Raw genomic sequence first — 24,730 nt, 5'->3', positions numbered from 1 at the left:
AGGAGTAAGGAATAGTTGTTTTTGTTTTTTTTTTTACCAGAAGTAGTGTCTGAATTTACTTCTCTTCCATTTTCCTTCTGTTTTGCAGACATTTCTTGTTTGTTTTCTTCAGTGACATAGCCATTCTTTTCATAATTTTCAAGTGCTTCTGGCTGAGTTATAGATGTCATCATTGCTGTTCTGTTCTCCTCTAGAAAAAAATGTGTTGCTTCAAGTGCTTCCAAATCATCAGCAAAGCCAGATATGCCACGCTGGCGTTTGGGCAGCCTGTATAAAAACAATCCATGCCAAACCGTATAACCAAACCATGAGAACTGAGAGGTTCATTTTCCAATTGATACTGCTGAGCTCAATGAAGCTTTGGGTTTGAGCATTTCCCAATGACTTCGTTATCACATGGGACAAAAGTAGCAATAATATGTTTAGCATTATTAACTTTAATAAGATGGGGATGGGGTAGAATGGAAACTTTAATTTTTGCTTCTATACACTTATGTGTTCTTTCAATGTTTTATATTGGTCCTGTATTACTCTTAAAGAAAGAAAAGACACACCATATCAGAGTTGTCAAACACGGGAGCATCCTTGCTCCAATAGTTTGGGTCAGGTCAAGGACTGACACTGCCTGTGACCTTTCTCTAGGGAAGTGGTCGGCAAACTGCAGCTTGCGAGCCACATGCGGCTCTTTGGCCCCTTGAGTGTGGCTCTTCCACAAAATACCACATGCGGGCGCGCACGTACAATGTGATTGAAACTTCGTGGCCCATGCGCAGAAGTCGGTTTTCGGCCTGGGGGAGTCTATTTTGAAGAAGTGGCGTTAGAACACTCAAGGGGCCAAAGAGCCACACGTGGCGCGCGAGCCGCGGTTTGCCGACCACGGCTCTAGGGAGTTGTCTCCTGCAAGGGACAGAGCTATGGGACAATCTCAGCTCTGCCCTCAGCCTACCTCTTAATAAGTGATTGCATCCGAGTGTCCCCTCTGCTGGGGCCCCCACATTCTTCAATGAGCTCTGGGGGTGGGTACTGGTTTGTTCCACCTGAAAATAAAATTTCAAAATAAAGTCAAATCAAATAAAGCATAAAATAATATAAAACTTGAAAATAAACTAAACATAAAGTAAAAGAAAGCATAAAAACAAAATATTATCCATTAACACAAAAACTTAAAAGACAAAATAAAATCAAATAAAACATACAATACAGTAAAATATACAATAAAGCAAAATAAAAATGAAATGAAACAAAACATAAAAACAAAAATCCATTGACATAAAATAAAAAAGATGTAAAATTCAAGCAAAGCATAAAACAAATGCAAAAATAAAATTTTAAAAAATGAAAACATAAAATGCATGCTATCATATGAATAATGTAAAATCACAACATAAAAGACTATAAGAAAACATAAAATGCAACCTAACATAATAAAACATTAAAAAAATGAAATTAAAACACACTAGAAAAGGGATTCATTCAGCCTTCATCTCCCTCAAAGAATCACTAAGCCATCAGCCATATCTTGCAAATCTCTCTTCCATCTCCTACAACAATAAGAAATAGCAAGTTCAGAGTGCTTCACTAACCTTTCTAGGGTCACACAGCTCCCTAGTGGTAAAAGAAGGACTAGAATCAAGTCATTGATCTTTATACCTCTCCAACTGGAGAAGCACAAATGCCTTGTCAGTACTTCTAGAAGTCCATCAGACTCCCTCTGATTCCTTCACTGAGGGGCAGATGTCCCTCAAGGCTCCCAGCAGGATATCACACCCTCTTATAAACTGAGAAACTCATGTCTCCCAGCAAGAAGGCCTCACAGGTCACCTCAAGGCACCCTGTACATGGCCTGATTTGGATTAGCAGTGGTGGACAGAGCCCAAGACAAACTCCTGGAAATGTGACCAGATCAATACCCACCCCCAAATCCCAACGATCTCCATGATCATGTTAGGAATACAGCTTTGGAATACAGCTGCCCATGAATTTGGTTCAACTAGTTTGGTTCTGATTGGAGGTGAGGAGATGGGGAAGAATTCCTGTCCAGGTGCACTGACAGTGTGCCCCTTAACCTTCACTGTTGGCTCCATCCACCCAACCTGAGCAAGTCCCAGAAAAATAAATGTCATGTACTCTTGTTACTCAAAGCGTGGTCCATGGACTACCAGCATCAGCATCATTTGGGAGCTTGTTAAAAATGCAGAATCCCAGCCCCAGCTCAGACCTACTGAATCCGAAGCTACATTTGACAAGACTCCCCAGGAGATGCATGTGCATGTGAAAATTAGAGAAGCACTATTATACACCACTGGATTCTGGGGTGTGGATTACGGGAAATAGTAATAGCAATAACTATGCCTTATAATTGTACAGCACTGGTGCTTTCGAACCCCCTCCATGCACATATTTGAATGTAGGCTTCACAAATAAGAAAGAGAATGTAATTTTCATTTGGTAAATGAGATAATCGAGAGGTTGCGGGGAGACTTGAGGCTTCCCAACCAGCAGCTGAGAGGTTCCCGACAAGAAACCAACATTAGGCTTGGCACAGTGTCAGGGCAATGGCAGCTCAGGGGTTTCAGGAAACGGGGTGCTCCTCTAAGGTCTTCCCAGAGGTTGTGGGGCTGCATGCACCTCAGCAAGGATGGAGGTTCAGTGGGCACCTGCTCGCCCAAATGCCAGGCTGTGCAAGTAGTTCTCCCCACCCCAGCCCCCCCAGGCATCCCCGTGCTCAGAGACTGCTCACTTTTTAGGAGGTTCAGGAAGGCCCAGGTGAAGCGCCTGGCGTAGGCCACCTCTGCGTCTGAGATCCCCTGCAGGTGCAGCAGGTGCTGCTCAGAGGGGGCGCTGGCCACTCCAGCCAGCTCAGCCAGCTCACGGGTTCCCACGCCGGGACCCAAGGCCAGCACAAACAGGGTGATGCCCTTGCACTTGGCCTCCAGGGACAGAGTCCTCAGCTTCTCCCGGTCCCAGCTGCTAGTCTCACTGGCCACGATGGCGAAGAGGACCTGTGCCCTCCTGGGCAGCGGGGCTGCCAGGAGCACCTTCTCTAGTGTCCACTCCAGGGCGTGGCCCAGGGCCGGGGCTCCCTGCAGGGGGTGGCCCATGGCCTCCCGGATGTGCCTCTGCATCTGTGTCCGGTGGCCATAGGAGGTCAGGAGGAAAGCCTCCAGCACAGGGGGCTGTCCTGCTCCCGGCCGGAAGCCTGGAGTCGTGTGCATCACCAGAGCCACGCGTGCCCCGTAGAGAGACGCGTCTGGCTGTGCAGCCACCTCCAGGTTGTCGAGCACGGTGTCCACTAGACGCAATGCGGCTTGGTACACGTCGGTGCCGATGCTGTGGGAGCTGTCCACCACGAACGCCATGTCCACATCCACTGCCAGGGGTCCAGGCGTGCCCGACTTGCACTCCCGGGCTGGTCGGCACTTGTCTAGGAAGGAAGGGCAGGAGAGGCCAGAGTTACCATGCATCCCTTTCCTTTCCGTGCAAACACACTTCCAGACTCCCGGTAAGAACATGCGCTGCTAAATGCTATTTGCATTGTGTTGACAAGGGCCGCAGATGGGCGCTGTAAGTAAATGCCCATTTTTCAGGAGAAAGAATTGAGACGATGATCCCACGTTTAATATTTTTAACTACTGGGCCATATGGCTTCTTCATTTTTAGGTTCATAGACATCTTCCTGGTTCAGTCCAGGTTCTACCTCTTACTGGGTGGGTGACCTTGAGCAAATTACTCAGCCTTCCCACTGCCTCAGTTTCCTCATCTGTCAGATAGGGACAGTGGTGATAATAATAGTAGCTACCTTGTGAGGTTTAAGTTTTTTAAATGATTTAATATATGTAACTGCTCAGAACAATGCCTGATATAGGAAAAACTCAAGTTCAATAAATACCAGCTAGGTCTATGCTCCTACGGGAGAGGAAACTGAGGCCCAGAGAGACAACGTGTCAAATGAGATGATGGATGTGAAAGCAGTTCATCAGCTGTAACATACTCTGCCGATGGCAATGACTGCATTTGACTTGACCCAGTTCTCAGGACCAAATCTCTCATGGCAGCGTTACATCTTAGTGTGGATCAAGAAGAGGAAACAATGAAATCCCCTTTTGATTTCACAGATAGGACTCTAGCCCTGGGGATACGTGGGGATGGATGAGAACCCTCTACACATGGGCATGCATGGGTTTCAGCACAAAATTTTCTCTGGCACAAGCTGGTGTGACATGTGGGATAGATTAATGCAGGATGAAGACAGAGACATTGAATGACCTGCCAATATCCCACTGGTGGTCAATGGCAAATCCAGGCCTAAACCCAGGACTCTTGACTCTTAGTTCCATGGTCTGCCCTTCACCCTAAGGTGCCACTAAAGGAGGAACACAAGCCCAGCCATCTACAGGAGCCTGGCAGGACAGGTAAGTAAGCAGAGCAGGCCAGAGGTAAGACAATAGGGAGGGGAAGGAGAGGTGAGGCACTAGCGGACACTTGCCCCATCCAAAGTGGGTAAGCACAACTCAGCTCTGGCTGACTGTGGCCACATGGGAACCCAGCATCTGTGACTCCAGACTATTCTGACTTCCTAAGAAAAACTGGTAATCCAGAATTAACAGGAAATTCCCAGATTCTAAAACTCTGCACATGCCAAGAAAATAGACATCTGCAGAACAGATCTGGCCAGTGGCCACCAATTAATTCATCCTATTCTATGCACATCCGTCCGATCAGAAATGCTGCCCACGCTTACCATAGCAGAGAACGCAGCGGGCCATGCGCTCCACGTCCTGCTGGCTCTTAGTCTCCCAGATGAATAGGTGAAATCTGTTGGTTCCATCCATCTAATCCAAACACACACACAAGTTTGTCACTTACTGAATTGAGTTTAGGCCATGTGGTGTTTTTTTCAATTCAGATGAGAAAAAATATTAATATGGTATTTTTAAAATAATATAATTATAATTATTTAAATAATATAATCATACATTTTAAATAACATTATATATATTAATATATATAGGCATTATAGTCATATATAATTTATATATATATATATATATATATATATATATATATTTCTATTACAGTTATTAATAGTCATTTAGTTCTCTGGTTCTAACCTGGAGGTTAGACTGTCATTGTTGTAGATACAAGAGCTGTGGGTCTTCAGGCTCCTGATGTGTATAAACCTCAACCAGTGCAATGTTGTGTTGGAATGAGGGTCAGGGAGTTGAGGGTTCGATCATTTATAAATTCCATAAATCTTTAGTGGTTGTCCACAGTCTGCAGGATGCAGTGTGGTGAGAGCTATAAACATGAACAGCGCCTCCCTTTAAGGAGGTGGTTATATAAGTCATATACCATTAGATTGGAAAGAGGCAGTTACCTAAGGGAGGCCTTTCCAGAGTATTCCTGGTATTCAGAGTTGAGACATATCAAAGCCAGAAGGCAGGAATGAGGAGGAATCAGGGAAGGCTTTGCAGGAATGGCAAATCTGTTTATCTCCTTCGCTTAACCTTTCCAGTTAGGATTAGTTAATAACTGATATCGAGGTTTTAAAGTAAAATATTAAATAATAGCAACAATAAATCCAACAAGGTCCATGTGACAAGTGGTTAAATAATTAGCAAACCCACTCCCTCTTCTTCCTAGGGCCACAACTACACTACATTTCCCACCCTCCCCTGCAGTTCAGTGGGACCACAGGATCGGAGTCTAACCAATGGCATGCAGGTGAAAGTGATGTATGCCATTTCTAGTGCATGCACTATACCCCATTGCTCCCGTGGACCTCATGTAGACAATCCAAAGAAGGCTTTGAGGCCAATGGGTACAACGAGGGCCTCTGATAAAAGGAGCCCAGGTCCTGAAATGGCTGCAGCAACACCCCCCACCCAGCCTCCTCTCACACATGCCCAGAGTCCTGCGTGCACTTGTGATAGATGGCAGAAATAATACTTTATTGTATTAAGCCACTGAGACTTGGGCATGAATGGTTTCACAGTCAACCTGCCCTGACTAATACAGACTTTTTGCAGAATTTTCACCTCATGATGAAATTAAACATGCTTTCAGATTATTTCTCTCAGGAATTGAGGTGTGGTTTGTAAAGAGGTGGATATCTAGGCCTAGTCATATCCAATCTCTGTCTACTCTCTGTCAAATCATATAGGACAGGGCCCCACTGAAGGTCAGTTTCTCCTCCTTCATCCCTGTGGCCCAGACCAAGCAAGCTCGGGACCCTCGCCTGGCAGCAAGGTGCTAGGCATTTGAAGATGTCATGCTAGCCCTCAGAAAGACAGATAAGCAAGGCTTAGTTTGAAAAAGAACTTTCTGTAGCATATGCTCCATACAGAGCTCTTTACTCTTTCTGTTTAGGACTACAGCATATCCCAAACATTCGAGTGCAACCCTTGTGGGGAAAGAAATATAAAGAGTTGAACTTTTGTTTAGGCTAATGTAACACAAAAAAAGAAAGAAGAAGAAAACCCAAACGTGGGAACTTTCCTAAATATCCTAAGAAAGGCGAAATGCATCCTCTCTTGTTCTTCACATGACAAAGGCAACCTAAATTACGCTTTTTCCTGACTTAGAAATTCAAATCAACCAGGACTAATTAAACAGCTACTACATAAAAGTGCTAACAAGCCATATGGAGATTTAAAAAAAAAAATGACACACAGCCATGACTTTAAAGAGCTTAAGTGGAAAGATAGACAAACCATTTTCAAGAAAATGGTCCAATAATATGTTTTAGGAACACAGAAAAGGGAGACTAATTTCAAGGGAAAAGGTTAGAAAGACCCTGAGGAATATAACAGCATATGGCACTTTTGAAAGAATGAGTAGGATATTTACCAGGCAAAGAAGCAGGGAAAAGCATTACAGTATGAGGAACAGCATATGCAAAGGCCCAGAGGTAGGCAGGTTATCTATAGAATTCTTCTCAAGGCTCCCACATCCCAGAGATTAGAAAGCCTGACACTCCTTGCCAGATGGAGGAGGCTAACATGAAGTCTGAGTGCAGAGTTGCCAACATTCAACATTCATTCAGATCTGCTTCACCAAACCAAATGGATCTAATTAATCACCAAGGATTAGAGAAAACAGTGTAGTCACGCATATGAACACATTGATCGTTTTCCGGGAAATCACATGAGGCAATTTGGAAGGCTTCTGAAATCAGGATCCCTGGCAGGGTTCCAAGAGATATGAGAAGTCTAGATAACCCTAGGAGCATCAATATTTACCCCAAGAGTTGTAGGGAAATGCTAAGCTAGGATACATTATCTTCAAATCACAGGAAACATGAGTGAAGTGTGTTCTAAAATGTAGAATTTATGTGAATTTTAAGGTAGTATGAAAAACTTCAAAACAAGTTCAAATAGTTGCCCAAGTGTGTACAAAGGCGTGAGTCATAAAAAAAAGTTGATGTGGTACAAATGGCTTTTGTGTCATGACCCAGGTCCTAGTCTTTGACCTACCATAGTTGGCTATGTGGCCTTGGACAAGCCTCAGTTTCCTCAGCAACAGAGTTTTAGGGTAGGACCCAATGCTGCTAAGTTTTCTTCCTGTTCCAACAATTACTGTTTTCTGTATGTGTCTCAAGTTCAGGACACTGTGTTACCTTTTACTCTGAGCAGCTAAGAGAATGCACTGTGCATCTGTTTTTCTGTTTGTTGGAAAATGACCAAATTCAAATGAATTGGAATAGTTTAAAAACTTGCATCTGTGTAAAAACTTTTCTGTCCAGCCACCATGATTCAGTGGCTGAGCATCGGCCTATGAACCAGGAGGCCACGGTTTGATTCCCATCAGGGTACATGCTGGGTTGTGGACTCGATCTCCAGTGTGGAGCATGCAGGAGGCAGCCTATCAACGATTCTCTCTCATCATTGATGTTTCTGTCTCTCTCTCCCTCTCCCTTCCTCTGTGAAATCAATAAAAGTATATTTAAAAATACACTTTTCTTAGGAAGAATAATTTTATGATCATGTTTAAATTTTTCCTTTTCCTGCAAAAATAAAATTATGGGAATAAGTATTCAAAAACACAATGGAAGTCCATAGGGAAACTATGATTCAGTATAGATTCATCTGTATTTAGTTGTTATTCATTAACATTTAATTACTTGGACTTTGAACTTGCCAGCATGGTCCTAGTCACTGATAAGGAAGTAGACAAGATAATTCCTGAGAAACTTTGAGCAGAGAGATAGTGTTAGGAGGAAATCCCAGTGTGAGGAGAGAAAACAGGCTCTACAATGCCTTCTGCAAACTCCCATCAGCACCAGGAAAGGAAATCTCAAAAATTAAATACCTTAAATACAAACCAAGTGATCTGCTCATGGTTCAAAGCTTTACTAAAGTTTGAATCAGCACCTTTGGTAATTCTCTCAACCAACTTTATTCCTGAACTAGAGGCCCAGTGCATGGATTCGTGCACCAGTGGGTCCCTCAGCCTGGCCTGCAGGGATCAGGCTGAAACCAGCTCTCCAACATCCCCCAAGGGGTTCTGGATTGCAAGAGGGTGCAGGTCAGGCCGAGGGACCCCACCAGTGCATGATCGGGGCCAGGGAGGGACCAAAGGAGGGCTCCAGGGCATGTCCAGCCCCTCTTGCCCAGTCCCGATTGGGGCCAATCAGGGCTGTCTTTCCTAGTCCCGATGGGCCGGACCCCAGCAGCAAGCTAACCTACTGGAGCATCTGCCCTTGATGGTCAATGCACATCATAGTGACTGGTCGAACGGTCGAACAGTCAGACACTTAGCTATTAGGCTTTTATTATATAGGATATCCAGCTGTGTTCTATAGCAGTGATGGCGAACCTATGACACGCGTGTCAGCACTGACATGCGTAGCCATTTCTGATGACACGCGGCCGCTGAGGCGGCTGCATGCCGAGGATGAAACATTTGCAAAATAATGTTTTTTCCTCAAAGTGACACACTACCCGAGTTATGCTCAGTTTTTTGGCGAAGTTTGACACACCAAGCTCAAAAGGTTGCCCATCACTGGTCTATAGGGACAAGTTGTATGCTAAAGACAGAAGTATAAGGGATTTGAGGGGATGAAGCACAGGGATTTACATTAGCACCCTCTTTTATTTAATAAACAGAAAGACATTTCCTAAAAGGATATAGGCAACCCTCGGACCTGAGCCCTCACTATTAAAAAAACTCCCCATAGGCCCTAAGCTAGAGATACCCACAGGGTCTCAGCTGTTGTATTCAGCTGCCAGAGGCCATGGGACAATGTTCATTCCTGGGAGTGAGTTGGGGGAGACTTTTGGCTTAGACAGAAGAGAGGAGAGGGATAGAAAGAAAGTGCTGGGGAGAAGGATTTGGCAGAGGAAGAGCTAACTGGACCCTAAGGAGGGAGAGTTAGAAAAAAATCTGGCATCCAGTTGAGGTAAGGGCTCAGGGAACAAGGAGGGAAAACTGAAAAAATTAGGGAAGGGCACAGAAAAGAACAGTCATGCAACCTGTGACTGACCCAGGAGCTTGAGTCCAGTTTGGGCTCCTGCCATTTGGCGTGGTCCCACCAAGACTGCCATGAGGTCTTCCTGGACTCCCCAGCAAATATTAGGGGTCAGCATTGGATTGAGGTTGCTGGATGGCAGGGTGGGACTAGGGAACCAGACATATGGGAAAGCCAATGCCAGGACTGTGTAGTTTAGAACAAGTCACTTCACCTCTGACCTTCCCTTACCTCCTCTGGAAATGTAGACTAGCATTATTAACTTGTAGGATAGTTGAGATCATACCAACATTCCTCAAACTTTAACGTTTTTGCAAACCATCTGGGGATCTTATTAAAAATACAGACAGGGCCTGTTTGATTAGCCTGGAGCTTGAGATTTGACATTTCGCACACACCTCGGTGATGTTGATGTGGCTGGTCCCAGGACCACATTTTGAGTGGTGAGGGGTTAAGATGACAAAACATGAAAAAGCATGTAGCAGGGCAGTGGAACTCCATAGGCATTCACCAAATAGAAGCTATTCAATTTAACAGTTACTGGGCCAAGGTGCCCTCTTAAGGACCGTGAGAAGATGGTAATAATAATGGTTTACACTGAGTATGCACACAGAACGTGTCAGATGTCCCTGTAGTACTATCTCTTATAATTCCCACAACAAACCTGTGAGGTTATCCCTGTTTTATGGGTGAATAAATTGAGGTCTCAGTGCTAAGTAACATGTCCAGACAACATAGGAGACAAAGCCAGAATTTGAAGCCTCATTGCCTAATTCATTCCTCAGTTGCTGATCCTGCCTTTAGGGGAGTAACAATCCAACAGAAAACAGCAGTCCCCAAGTCCTCAGCAGAGTGGTATCCATGGCCTCTGAAAGGACCTGTCTGGACAACCCAGTATTTTCTGAAAGGAAAGGAAAGGAAAGGAAAGGAAAGGAAAGGAAAGGAAAGGAAAGGAAAGGAGAGGAAAGGAAAGGAGAGGAGAGGAGAGGAGAGGAGAGGAGAGGAGAGGAGAGGAGAGGAGAGGAGAGGAGAGGAGAGGAGAGGAGAGGAGAGGAGAGGAAGAAGGAAGGAAGGAAGGAAGGAAGGAAGGAAGGAAGGAAGGAAGGAAGGAAGGAAGGAAGGAAGGAAGGAAGGAAGGAAGGAGAAAAAGAAAAAAATATAATATATATATATATATCAACTTTTATGAATTCTGAAATTATACCAACATTTTTAAAACCCCCAGATTCTCTTTGGCCTTCCTCTTAACATAGGGGTGAGCAAAAGTAGGTTTGCAGTTGTAATACAAATAAATAATACAATAATTAATAAATAATAATGTAAGAATAAACTCTGTTGCCCTGGACACTGTGCCTCAGGCCACTGAGCATCATCACGTGCACTGAAAGGTTGCTGGTTTGATGCCCAGTCTGGGCACAGGCCTGGGTTGGGAGCTTGATCCCCAGTAGGGCAGCCGTCGACAACTTTTGGACCTCACGGACCACCAGTGGTCCATGGACCACACCGGCTGGCGACCGCTGCAGTAGGGGATATGTAGGAGGCAGCCAATTGATGTTATGCTTTCATGTCAATGTTTCTCTCTCTTGCTCTCACTCTCCCTTTCTATCTAAAATAAATTTTTTTTAAAATCTTTTTAAAAAAAGAATAAATGATTATGTGTACTCACAACTTAGATAAATCTACTTTTGCCCACCCCTGTATTTTCATCTTCTAAAGCTGATTTTACTTTTTATCTTCATGATAGTCAGAAATCCAAATCCATTCTTTAGGGTTTGTTTGTTTTTTAAGAACAATACACAAATAGAAATAGGGCCAATTCATAGATCTATCTCATAGTATTGTTGTAAAGATAAAATAAATTAATGCATGGAAAGAACTTTGAACTTCTATACTCTCTTCCTATTTTTGACTTCTGAATTAAAATCCCATTGCTAATGGGAATTCCAAACCTTGAGCAAGTTAACTTCTCTTAGTTTCATCACCTAAAACATGAGTCCATATTAATAGTAAGTGAATCAATAAGTGGGAAGATCTTAGAACCGAGCCTGGCTCAATAAACATGAGCTATTTTTTTAGGTAATGTTTCAAGGGAACATATGCTATATTTTTTATAAAGAAAAATTACATTTGAAATCTGGCACACAAATTACATTTTTCCTGTAATCCTCTGGTTTTTAACTTTTAAAAAATTGGGTGAATGAAGTCATGTTTTGAGACACTTGGACACTTCTTGACAATGGGATTATGCTCAAATAGTACAAATGCTGTAATACTGTTTTATCCAGGGATGAGAGGACTCAATGGATGGTTTAAAGAATCTTTTCAATATACCCACAGCCTCCAAGCATGTTTAAATGGACTGAGACATTAGGGCATCTGTTTATATAATTGTTTCAAATTGAATAACCATTATTTTGCCAGAAGCATCTGGGTGTTGTTCTGAAAAATAAAATAGAGGTGAAAGACAAAATCTCCACAGATAGTCAAGGAAAGCCCTCAGGCAGATCATTCAGAAAAAAAGTCACAGGATATTCACACTCTCTTAACTGGACTCCCCTATGGATAGAGCACAGGATAGGGGAGGTTAAGGTCGCAATATGCCCAGTTGTAAAGAAATGAAGATTTTTCTAAAAGGCCCTGAAAGGTGGTTCTTGTTTTCACAGTTTATCTCCTTGCTAATATCACCAGAAATGAGGTCATTTATTACATTTGAGCTGGCAAGCACCATTTAACATCCTTTCTAAATTGTTAAATATAAGGAACAGAGTGGTCTCCCAGCATCCTGGGGCAAGAATATGTCCAAGAAATGGAGAGGAGAGCAGATAGAAATGGCAGGACTGAGGTCCATGAATATTTAAGCTGGCAAGTTCTTCTCACAGGACACTGTATCATTTTACTCTGAACCTAAAGCAACAAAGAGGGCAAGAAGATCTTGGGGAAGGATCGTCTCTACATCAGATCCAAATACTGTCTGCTCTCAGACAGCAGCACTGCTGAGCATTTGGGGGACGTAACTTTACTGAACATATCACTCTCCGATCATTAGGGAAATGCCTTCCAGAAAACAGGTAATTACATCTGGCAAGAAGCCTAGATAATATTTAGTTGTAATCCTCTCCATTTTAGAGCTGAGCAAAATGAGACTCAGCAAGGTGAAGAGACTTTTCCAAAGTCACCTCATCATTGATGAAAGAGCCAAAGAGAAAAGCTACATCTCTAATGTAAACCATTATTTGTTTATACTCTGCCTTTATTACTCCTTTCAGGAGGTTATTGAGAGTTGCCTCCATCCCCACTAACCCATCGCTGCCCAGACATCCTGCTAGGCAAGCGGGATGTACCATGAACAAGGAATGCGCCCTCTGCATTTTAACTTTGTTTCTCAAAGCTCAAAATATTTTGTCCATCCTTTCCATCAGTTTTCAAGCTGTCACAATTTTATCTATTGACTCTTAGAAGTAAATTCATAGCTGTGTCAACAAAATCTCTCACCCGCTGCTTCTGTTGCACACTCAACCTTCAAAGAAAATTAAGTATTCTAGTCCAAACTCATTAGCTGTTATGTTGAATGAAACGACATTTCCATGTTTGCCGGTCAAAAACAATTGAATATTGGTAATGTCACATGGCTCAACCTGACACTCATAAGCATCCGGGAAGCTCTTAAATAAAGAATAGCAATGTAGATCCAAGATGGTGGGTGGAGTAGGTGGATGTTACACTCAGTTCCTTCCAGGACCAAACTGGAATTACAGTTAAAATATAGGGCAATCAACCTGAAGACTAGCTGAAGAGAAGTCTTATAACCAAGGATTTACAGAAGAAGCCACACTGAGACTGGTAGGAAGGGTGGATATGTGAGAAGGGCTGGTCCCAACCCCCCGGGCAGCAGCTGAGATTTCAGAGGGATATAAAAACGGGGAAGGTTTGCCCTGAGAAGTGTAGGGCCTCATCCCCAACTTGGACTCCGCAGCCAACAGCATATATATGGGGCTGTAAACATATAAAAACCCAACCAGCTCTTCACATAACCTGCTTTCCTCTTTATAGACCCAAGTGAGAAAAGGAAATTCTATCCTGTGGACTCCCACAACACAACTTAGAACAGTGGTTTAACATAAGCTCTGAAGGCAGACATCAGTCTGTCACCAACTAGGTACTTGACTTTCAATGAGAGACTTAACCTCTCCAAGCCTCAGTTTTCCCATTTCTGAAATGAAGATATACAATAAACTTAACTTAGAGAGTTGGGGGAATAATTAAATAATGTTTATGAGGCACATAGCTCAAAGTATGTGCTCAAAAACGGCCAGCCAGCACTAATAGTAAAGTCCATAATGAATACACCCTACATGCATACACATCAATTTCTGGGAAATTCTTCCTTGGAACAGCTCTCATCCCTCCTGTGGTCCTTGATGGAGGGGTAAGGACCATGTACTAACTGACCCAGTTCCCCTGCCCCCCCACAAGGGGTTCCCCCACATACCACCAGGGCGTCAGGGAGGTTGTGCTCCTCTGTGAAGGTGATGACTGCAGGGATGATGTCCAGTGCACTGAGCTCCAGAGTGGCCGTGCTGATGGACCCTGCATCATGGGCCCAGCCCACCTGGAAGAACACAGCCACTTTCCTCATGAGAAGGCCCGAGCGCACACGTTTGAATCCATGTCTTGCCACAAACCTCATGGCGGCCCCAAGGTTCCTGCTGCCCGAGGACCTTTCCAGGGGGATTTTCCTGACTGCCTGGAGGAGGGCGGGCTTCCCCTTGTAGTCCGAGAAGCGAATCAGGTGATCTATTTTGTTGTTGTACGAAACGATGGCAACTCGCGCACCCTTTGGGCAGTTGCTCTCACTTATTTCCATCTTCATCAACAGAGACAATAAAATGTCTCTCATCCTCTCGAAATCCAACTCGGAGACGTCATTTGACATGTCCAAGGCAAAGACCACTTCGGTCGGGAACACTGGGCATTTGGAAACACCTTGACACATGGAAACACAGATTTAAGATTTTCTGCCATGCCGCTAACAAGTGAAGATTTGAGTGAATAAGAAAAAATAGTATTTACCTGTTGAACACGCTGGAAGGGAAATTATTTTGGAGAGAAAAGAGGACATTGTTAGTTTACATGAGTAGTGGTATGTTTTCCATGCAAGTGCTTCTGCCTAGTGGTTAGAGCGTGGGCCCACAGACTGAAGGGTCTCGGGTTCGATTCTGGTCAAGGGCATGTAGCTCGGTTAAATGCTTGATCCCCAGCCCTGGTCGGGTATGTGCAGGAGACAACCAATCAATTTGTCTTTCACATCGATGTTTCTCTCTCTTTGTCTCTCCCCCTCCCTCTCTTCCTCTCTCTCTAAAGATCAATGGGGAAAAAAAATCCTCAGATTAAAAACAACAACAAAAGAACAAAGCTTCTCTTTGCCTGTTTTGTAATAAGAAACACCAAGATGCAGACATGCAGGAGTGCAATTATCACTGCATTTCATGGGTTACCATACTGTACAGTGGAATTTTCCCCACCATTGAGACGATATGCCTTTTGACCATTTCATTTCTAAGGCCACATTGAGGAAGATTAGTTACCCAAGTGGGGACCGAGCTAAATATATTTATTTATAGGAGCCTTTCATGATGGACAATGGTGCCTCCCAACCTCAGTCAAATCCACAGTGACTTATGTCCCCAATCCATGATTCATCCTCTTTTCACACCACTGGCTCCTTTAGAGTCTTTTTCAAACAACTTACGGCAGTTTTCGCGTGTGAAATTGACGATTTCACAAGGCTGTTAGAAAGATGGAGAGAGAAAAAAGGAAAAAGCATTTTATTTGAAGTATACTAGTATTCCTCCTCACCCTGGTGACTTAGAAATGTCATATGGATATCATCAGTAACTATCTGAAGCTTTTTAAGCTGCCCCAGAAATCCCAAAAATTGTTACAGCAATTAAAACCATCCAGCAGTTATATTTCTGGACCCTGTGGATATTTTAAAGCATTTATAAAATATTTTACATACATACAGTGCCCATATTATTAGAGATAGATGGATAAGAGGAATTCTTTTTTCTTTTTTTATCGGCCTCACAAAACAGCGGAATCAAATCTGATTTTGAAAAAGTATAAATCCAGGAATCTCAGCACAGAAGGCAGAGAAATGCCTTCAACTTTTGGACCTCTATATTAGCAAATCCTGGCACACTTCTTTAGAATGACTGCCAAGACAGGTACTCCTAACACCTCCCCTAGAATTCTGCTTCATTCCTTTGATCTCCTCCTCTCTGTCCTGTTCTTCTCTCAGCCCCATCACTTCCTGCTCCTCAGTTGTCTCCACTTCCTCCCTCCACCCACCAAATATGTTTGTACTTGGAACATAAAAAAAATCATAACTTTTGAGATTATTTCCAGGTGTTCCATGAGACACAAAGGCCAGGGCTGTGCTGTATGTTGGCTTATAAATACTTTATAAGCAATTTTTGAACTTCACAAAAAGGCATATTGTGTAGGGGAGTGGACTCAGTCTCTCCTTTCATGTCAACTGGTATTACTCAAAAACATCGAGATTCCCTCCAGGATTTAAAATATTATTCTACTCTTTTTATTTGATTTGGTCAAGTCTATAAACTTGAAGTACTAACAGAATTCATAAGAGGCAAAACTAAAGAATCTTTATAGATTTCTGTTTTGTCAAAGTGGAAAGCTCTGTGTTCTGAAAAGAATGCAGTTTAGAATTAAAATATTCACTTACCATCATATCTGCCAAGCCTCTGGGGCCCTTGATGCCCTGGAAAGAACAGAAACAGATTTAAGATGCAAAATTCTGAGGTCCAGTACATTTTTATCCTGAGTTGGCAAGAGGTTCTTATAAAGTTCACCAGGGTCAATGGATCACCTCTGCCCTTCACTCCTGGCCCTGAAGTTCTGTCTGACCCCTTAAAAAAGGAGGTCAGAGTGCCTAGGAGGTATGTCCCAGACCTTGGAGCCCAGGATGCCCAGGTACATGGTACATAACTTTTAGAAGATCAAGTCATTTTGAGACAAAGCCACAGTTTAGAATATAATTCAGGAATAAAAAAGGCCATTCAAGATCTCAGGGTCATTCATAACAGTTCTAAAGTAGAGCCCAGTCCTCTCTTACCCTATCTCCTCCAGCCACCCACCACCACCTTGTCTTTGCCCAAGAACTTAACAAATCTTCCCTGGACCCTTCAGAATGAGAGCTGCCTTATTTAGACTCTACAAGGTAGTAATAACATGTCACCTTGGGCAGGTCAATAAAATCTCAACCTTTGTATTGTATCTGCATAATGGGCATGGGTGGTCCTTCTAAGATATTTTTTAAAATATATTTTTATTGATTTCAGAGAGGAAGAGAGAGGGAAAGAGAGAAACATCAATGATGAGAGAGTATCATTGATCGGCTGCCTTCTGCATGCCCCCTACTGGGGATCAAGCCAGCAACCCGAGCATGTGCCCGTGACCGGAATCGAACCTCGGACCTTCCAGTCCATAGTCCAACGCTCTATCCACCGAGCCAAACCAGCTAGGGCTAAGATTTTTTATTCTGTGACTTTGTTGTACCTTCACAATAGTGAAACCACTAGGTTCAACCCATGGCTGACTCACTCTAGGATGAGCCATGGGGCAAAATGACAATAGCCCCAAGTCTTTCCTTTCATACCAAATGACCTTCCATGGAATTTAAAAAATATTTGTGGGCTTGCAACATTGTCAGTTCAGTTAATATTATATAAATGTCTCTTATGTTAGGATTTCCTTCTAGTTTTGGCATAAATGTTGTTGCTCATCTTATTGACACTGATAAACTCATTCTCCAGTGAATATTATGTATTGGTTTATGTATTATGACAGATTCATATATATATCTCCAGCCACTCTAATATCTTCCCCATCTTCCAAGTAAAACATTTATATTGAATCAATATACTCTGTAAGGACTTGAAGCAAATGTAAAGCAAATTTGGCCCATTCCCTAATAGATCCTCTTGTGTGTCCCAAATGTTCATTTCTTCTTAGAGATGCCTCTTATCAAATCTTTATTCATTTTTACACAAGGTTGAAAATAAGAGAAAAGAGAAGAGTCCATGTTACCCGTGGTCCTGGAGGGCCTTGGTCACCTGGAGTTCCAACAAATCCTGGGAAGCCAGCATTACCCTAAAAAATGACCAACCACAGGAATAAGCTTCCCACCTTGAATATAACTCTATTACAGCCATCACTTTGAGATATCAAGTTGTCATTACACCTAAGGTACAATGAGTCTACTATAGACCCATTAGTTTATGCACTGTGATCAGTAGAGTGAGACACAGAAACTAGAAAGAGAAGGGATCTCTATGGAAACCATCTAAATCCCCCCCCTCTCAACACACACATATCTAATTCCAGTCAACATGTATACATATTTCCAAACAGCCTTAAAGGATGTCATATTCAGTTGAGCCTCCAGGTCACATAATTAAAAGATGCATAAAGTATGCATTGAAGGTGTGGCATCAAGAGAAAGAAAAAGCTCTTCTACCCCCTTCTGGCCTTCAATGTATGAGAAAAGGTGTATGCTAATCATGGATTCACTGCTCATTTTACAGGTATTTGAACTGACACAGCATTACCTGCATGTAATTGATGTTTTATCTTTTTAAAATTAGAAACCAGAGAGATAGGTTTGGCTGAGCAGGGCAATATCAGCCAGTGCAAGCCAAGTTAGGCATAGATCAAATTTTTCTTTATGTCCTTGCCAGTGTATAAAAATACTAATTATTGAGTTCCTAAAAATATATACATCCTCTTTCCTTTCCTCTTTTCTTCCACTGAACATTGGTCCATGTCCTCTTCCCACAAGGCCTTGCTCTCTAATGTCTATCAGCTAAACACAACCAAGGTCTTAGATATCCACAGGGTTACTCTTTCCAAAATGAGCTGCTAGTGATTATAGCTCTTCAAATTTGAATCTTCAGACCCTGAAGGAATAGATTTTTAATGGTAGACTCTATAAAGTACAGTGAAAATACAACTCAAAGTCCACCAAGATGGCAGCCACATTCATGAGAGTGTAGTCCTAAAAAAGCTAAGGGAAGGGTAAGGTTTGGAAGAATTTCAAAGAAACAGCAACATTTGCTCTGCAGTTAAAACAATACCCTTCCCAAAGGATATGTAGGTTTATCAAAGACAGACGTGCCTCCAAACTTATTTTTTAAAGGTTGATATTGCATAACTGAAACTCCAACTTGGATTTTTCTGTTATGGTTGGGGAGCTGCATTTGCATTCAGAAGGGAAGCAAGAGTAGGATCCAGTGGGAAGTGAGGTAGCCCAAGGAGGATGCCTCTTTGAAACGTGTCTGCCTGAGGATGACCTGGGTTTCCTTCTAAGCAGTCCAATAAGCCAATGGAAATATGCTCCTCTGAGTAGAGTGTCATGATGTAGGCCTTCATAGTTCTTGGGAAATTCCTTTGATTCTTACCCTCTTCCCTCTGATTCCCTTTGCCCCCTTCTCTCCTCGACGGCCTGGGTCACCATCTTCTCCCTTTATAGAATCGAAAGCAAAATCTTGAGTGTAAAGAAATATAAGCACAAACAAATGACACATGCTGCATACCAGCTGCCAGGCCCGGGAAGCTATTTTCTTACTTGTGTGCCAGGATAGCCAGGAAATCCAGGTTCACCCTAGGGTCAGAAGTGAGATAAGGTCTTGTTTAAGGTCCTGTTGTTAAATCTTTCTTTGGCATTCCTCGGGTGGGAGGGGGGAAGGGGGGCGGGGAAACAACTCCAAACAGGTACCAGAAAAAAACAACTATGTCAAAAGTTATCTTGAGCTAATCCCAAGTGGCCATGTTTTATTCCTATAATTCATTGTGAAACAACTCGCAAATGATTTTTACAAATCCCTCACCCTCCTTGATACATTGTGTAATAAAACTGCCTTCTTAAGCATTTTAACCTATCAGTTTAAGTAACCAGAGGTCCCATCCAGTGGAAAACGAGGGAAGGAGCACCAAATTGACTATTGGGAAGCAGATCCTCATTGTCAGATCAAAGGCACACCACAAAGCAAATATTCATTCAACAAACATTTATTTAGCACTTACTATGTGCCAGGCACTTCTTTAAGCACTGGGAATTCAGCAGTGAACAGAACAAAGACCACTGCTATCATGGAACTTACCCACTAGTGAGGAAGAGAGGTATAATACATCAGGAAGAGATAAATGCTATTCCAGAAAGGACAAAGAAATAATATTGCATTGTTTGAGCTAAGTGATGGATCCATGGGGGGGGGGAGGTATTATTGTATGTCTTTCCACTTGTATATATGTTTGAATTTTTTCATAATAAAAGGTTCACAAACAAAAGAAGAAGAGAAATGTTGCTTTGGGACATGCCACTTTTAAGGTGCCTATTAGATAAACAAGTGGAAACATTTGGAGTTTGTTTAGGAGGTTGGTAAAAGCTGAAGAAATAAACTGGAGATCATAGAGTACTTGGTACTTGATGCCATGGGACTGGCTAAGATCACCTAAGGATTGAGTAAAGAGGGAGAAAAATGTAAGGATATTCAATAGTTAGAGCTCAAGAACATTTTCAGAAGATCCGAGAAAGGACAGCCAGTGAAAACCAGGAAAGTGGGTGTTCCGGCAGATGAGAGGGGAAAGGTCTCAAGAACAAGCCAAGGATCATCTTTGTCAAGTGCTGCTGGGACATGGAGTATGATGAGGGCAGAGAACTGGCCATTGGATTCAGCACCATGGGTTTTACCTCAACTAAAGCATGTAGTTGAGTGGGGAAAGTCAAGGAATGAAGGCTCAATTGTCATTAGTTAGCAAACCAGAGAAAGAAAGTGGAGCTTCTAACCCCGGCACTGCTGACATTTGGGACCTAATGGTTCTTTGTTGTGAGGAGCTGTCCTGTGGATTGTATATAGGATGAAAAATAGTATCTCTGGTCTCTACTTACGATAGCATCCCCTCCCCCAGTTTTGACAACCAAAATACCTTCAGACATTGCCAAATACCCCCTGGAGGGTAAAATCACCCTGGAGTGGAACCGTGGGTATAAACCTACTCCTTCAAAGACTTGCCAGAGAGAAATGGGGCTAAGAAAGTATATATTTATTTTTTTTAATATATTTTATTGATTTTTTACAGAGAGGAAGAGAGAGGGATAGAGAGTTAGAAACATCGATGAGAGAGAAACATCGATCAGCTGCCTCCTGCACACCCCCCACCGGGGATGTGCCCGCAACCAAGGTACATGCCCTTGACCGGAATCGAACCTGGGACCCTTGAGTCTGCAGGCCGACGCTCTATCCACTGAGCCAAACCGGTTTTGGCAGAAAGTATATATTTAAATCAGGGGTTTGGTTTGGGTGTTTTTTATGTGAGAGATATTCCCACCTCTGTCCACGCTGGGAATGATCTATGGAAAGGAGCAGGTATGATACAGATCGCTGAGAGAAGAGGAGAGTGGACAGACAAGGAAAATGGAGCCTGCTGGCCAAGCAGCAGTAAGGACCACTTACAGTGAGACCATTATGACTTGCCAGGAAAATCTCATGCAAATGCGGAGTGACTGCGTGTTCCACGATGTTAAGTGTATCACAATAAGCATAGACTAGCATTGGTGCTTACCTCAGAGGTGGTCTGTGGCTCAAAACATGCACATTTGAATTCTACCCAAATTCCCTGCTATGCAAACTCTCCCCTAGAGAAGAAAGACTTCACTTGCCAGGATGGGGCTCCAAAGAACTAGTCTCCACACTCAGCTCTGTCTCTAACTAGCTATGTGACCACAGGCAAGTTACTGCACTTCTCTGAGTCTCAATTTTCTTATCTGTAAATTAACAAGGCTAAACTAGATGATCCCTGAGGTCCCACACTGTTCATCATTCCGCAGATATGCTCTAAGGGATCACTATGTTCGGGGCATTTCCCTGCTCAATAAAATGGCAGTGGTGCTATCTAGCAGCCACAAGGGAAACAAGAGAGTTGCAGAGAAGCCAGCCCAGAATCCTGACATTGTTAAGTAGCTGAGCATCGCTAAACATCCCAGTGACTTATTTCGTGCTGCAGTAATTGTAACTTGTAAGCTAAAGAACCAAGAATAATTGTGGCTATCGACATTTGATTTACTTAACAAGATCCGTGTGACTTCCACGCTTCAAAACCTCTGTCTGTAACTCATTTAACTACATGTTAAAACAGCAGCTTCTTATGGGAGTGGAAATACGTAAATATACTTATTGAGGACCTACTCTGTGCCAGCCTCTGTTCCAGTAATACAAAAATGAGGAAGATACAGTTCTGCTATCGAGTTCACAAACTGGGAGGTAGACAAATATGCAGGAATAAATTACAAAGGAAAGGGGCTACTGTAGAAATATGCTTTGGAAACACAGAATATAGGACAACAAATTCTGTCTTCCACAAGAAGTTGGTATCTGAGTTGGTTTAGAAAATGAGTAAACATTGGCCAAAGGAGGGAGATGGGGAAGGACATCCCACATAGAAGCAAGAGTGTTTGCAAAGGTAAGGAGCTGGGAAAGAACCTGGCATGCGCAGAGCTGGGGTAGGAATCGCTGGTGTAGGTAGACAATGAGGTAAGGAGTTTGATTTTTAAATAAGGGAGTGACAAAACCAGCTTTTCTTTTTTAAGGAGGAAACTCTGGCGGCTACAACATGTCACAAACAATATGTAGAAACCATTCCTGTCATGCCACTTGAGTAATAACTCTTACTCTAGTAAAATAAAATAAAAGCTATATCTTTAGTTCAGAATACTCTGTAAGGTAACTCTCACCTTTGTTCCTTTTCTTCCCGGAAGTCCATATCCATCGGGACCAAAAAGACCCTAAGAAAATGACACAAGATGAACTGAAGAGTCACCAGATCAATACTTGGTTGAAAATATTATCTGAACCCTTGGAAAAACCAGCAGTGCAAGGAGGTGGGGAAGGCAGAAGGGGCTTGATGGAGGTTTATCCCAGCTTCATGGGATATACATTACACTACTTTCAAAGGATAAGGATGGAATAGGGTTTAAAGTTTTTAAAGACCATTATATAAATAAATTTGTTATATTTTCTCTTGTTTTTAACCCCCTCTTCAGCAAGGTAATACCATGGGTGTAGGAAACCCAATCACTATACAAAGTTCTCCTTGAGCAAACTTGCTTTCCTTGTAGGATAAAGGAACAATGGAAGTTCCAGAATTGGTAAATCTCTAGGGATAAAGATAGACTTTGAGGGGAAAGATTGGGATAGAGGTAATGTAGTTTAGTGAATATGTTTATACGCTGTAAACCCAGACAGACCTGAATTTTTATTCCATTTCCAACACTAGTTGTATGAGTAGCCTTAGGCAAGTTATTCAGCCTCTCCAAGCTTCAGTTTCCTTATATGTTAAATGGGGATAATAATATAATCTATCTAGTATGGTTGGAAGATTGAGTGAGATCATATATGGAAACTCCTTAGCATGGTGCCAGGCACAAAGCAAGTACTTGGTAAGTGGTCCTTATTCTGCTGCTGATGGTGGCGGTAATAGTGATAATGTTGGCCAGGGGGGTAGTAATGGTTGTGATGGTTATGAGGGTGGCAGTGATATTGGTCAGGGTAATGGTGGTGGTGATGGTAGAGGTAGTGGTGGTAGAAGGATAGGTAGTGCTGATGATAATAATTATGAAAATGTTGATAATACTATAGAATCTTAGCATCTGTACATATAGACAACGAGCTTTCTGTAATAAAGAATGAATGCAGAAACTTTTAGGCACCTTGTGCTGAATAGACAAAGACTGCACCTAAATCAAGTACATTAACTGAGAAGAAATTTCTTTTTATTTTAAGCCATTCTTATAGCTAAGGAGGGAAGTTTGAAATCTTATTAAAATAAGATAAAGAAGATTGCCAGAAAATGAATGGCAATGAGGAAAGAATGCGAATGAGGTTCATTTGCTGTTACTCTATGCAGAGCCTTCAGCATCTGTAACCCCAGAGACCTAAACTGTGTATTTTGGAGATGTCCAACACCTTCCAACATCCCTGAAATTACACCTTCAAGGAAGACATTGCTCCCCAGCTTTGTCCCAAAAAGAGATCAATAGAAACAAACTTTGCTATTATTTTAAATCAGAATATTTTAATAAAGTCAAACAGTGTTAATTTCATCATCTGAACTGAGTGTAGATGCAAAAAAATATTTGCCTTACATTTCACTTGACAGTTATCTTGTTCTATTTTTTTCCCTTGCCTCATTTAAGTTTAAGCTTCTGAGACCTGCTTTTATTTTCTCTCCTTGCCAACAAATGCAGTTGTAGTGCTGGGTGTAAAACAGACATAGGTCCTTCCTACTGTTGATGAGAGAAATCCCAGAAATATGAGTTTCAGGAAAGACATATTGCTCTGTTATCATAAAGCCCATTCCAATAAGGCATTGAATTGAAAATAGTCATAAAATAACTAACAATCTTACATTCAGGGCAATGACGAAGGTGAAAATGCATAGCTCTGTCTTTGGAAGTGTTATCTGTTGAAGTAAACCTTTTACGATCTTTGGCCTTCAAAGATTATGTCTATGCTCTGGATAATCAAATTCGTGTCCTTAAAAGCTTGCACCTCTCTATGGGTGCATGGAACAGAATAACAGATCTCAGTGGGGAAGGGGGTGGAGAGAACATGTAACATATATATATATATGACACAGACAATAGTGTGGGGAAGACCAAGGTTGGGGCAAGAGTTGGATGGAAGGGGCCAGAAAGAGGGGAAATGGGGGGACTTCTGTAATACTGATAATAAAAATATAATTTTTTAAATCTTTATTGTTGAAAGTATTACATATGTCTCCTTTCCCCCCCCCCCATTGATCCCTTCTGGCCCACCATGCCCCACCTCACCCCCAGGCCTTCATCACCCTATTGTCTGTATCCATGGGTTATACTTTGGTTGATCTCTTCCTACCTACTTACCCATCCCTGCCTTTCCTCTGATATTTGACAGTCTAAGTTTGCACCTCTTATTGGTTGTCATTTATTTCCCTGAAAAAAAATGTTTCATTGAGCATCTCTATATTTCTAAACGGCTCAAATGCTTGTAAAACATCCTTGTCAGATATAAGAGGCTAACTGGCACTTTCCTCTTCAATAACATGTGAAAAGACAAAATAAACCCCAAGACATCATTGGATTCTTTATATATATGAAAAATTTAAGGAACTTTCACTCTCGATTCACACCAGCTCTGGTGA

The 24,730-nt window shown here is 42.3% G+C and overlaps 1 protein-coding gene across 1 annotated transcript in view; it reads right to left on the bottom strand.

The window, feature by feature from the left end:
* Nucleotides 1-24,730, bottom strand: part of LOC103299842 (collagen alpha-4(VI) chain-like) — a 92,282-nt gene that overhangs the window by 6,057 nt on the left and 61,495 nt on the right. The window contains exons 25-36 of the mRNA XM_008156696.3: nucleotides 22,284-22,334; nucleotides 19,119-19,154; nucleotides 18,952-19,014; nucleotides 17,582-17,644; nucleotides 16,218-16,253; nucleotides 15,219-15,255; nucleotides 14,540-14,551; nucleotides 13,959-14,452; nucleotides 4,742-4,832; nucleotides 2,741-3,424; nucleotides 947-1,037; nucleotides 38-267 (exon numbers count right to left, since the gene is read on the bottom strand). Of these exons, the coding sequence (XP_008154918.2) occupies nucleotides 38-267; nucleotides 947-1,037; nucleotides 2,741-3,424; nucleotides 4,742-4,832; nucleotides 13,959-14,452; nucleotides 14,540-14,551; nucleotides 15,219-15,255; nucleotides 16,218-16,253; nucleotides 17,582-17,644; nucleotides 18,952-19,014; nucleotides 19,119-19,154; nucleotides 22,284-22,334 (1,888 nt within the window). The remainder of the gene's footprint in view (nucleotides 1-37; nucleotides 268-946; nucleotides 1,038-2,740; nucleotides 3,425-4,741; nucleotides 4,833-13,958; nucleotides 14,453-14,539; nucleotides 14,552-15,218; nucleotides 15,256-16,217; nucleotides 16,254-17,581; nucleotides 17,645-18,951; nucleotides 19,015-19,118; nucleotides 19,155-22,283; nucleotides 22,335-24,730) is intronic.

The sequence above is a fragment of the Eptesicus fuscus genome, chromosome 18 (assembly GCF_027574615.1).
Source record: "Eptesicus fuscus isolate TK198812 chromosome 18, DD_ASM_mEF_20220401, whole genome shotgun sequence".
NCBI lineage: Eukaryota > Metazoa > Chordata > Mammalia > Chiroptera > Vespertilionidae > Eptesicus > Eptesicus fuscus.
This window is presented reverse-complemented; position numbering and strand designations above follow the sequence as displayed.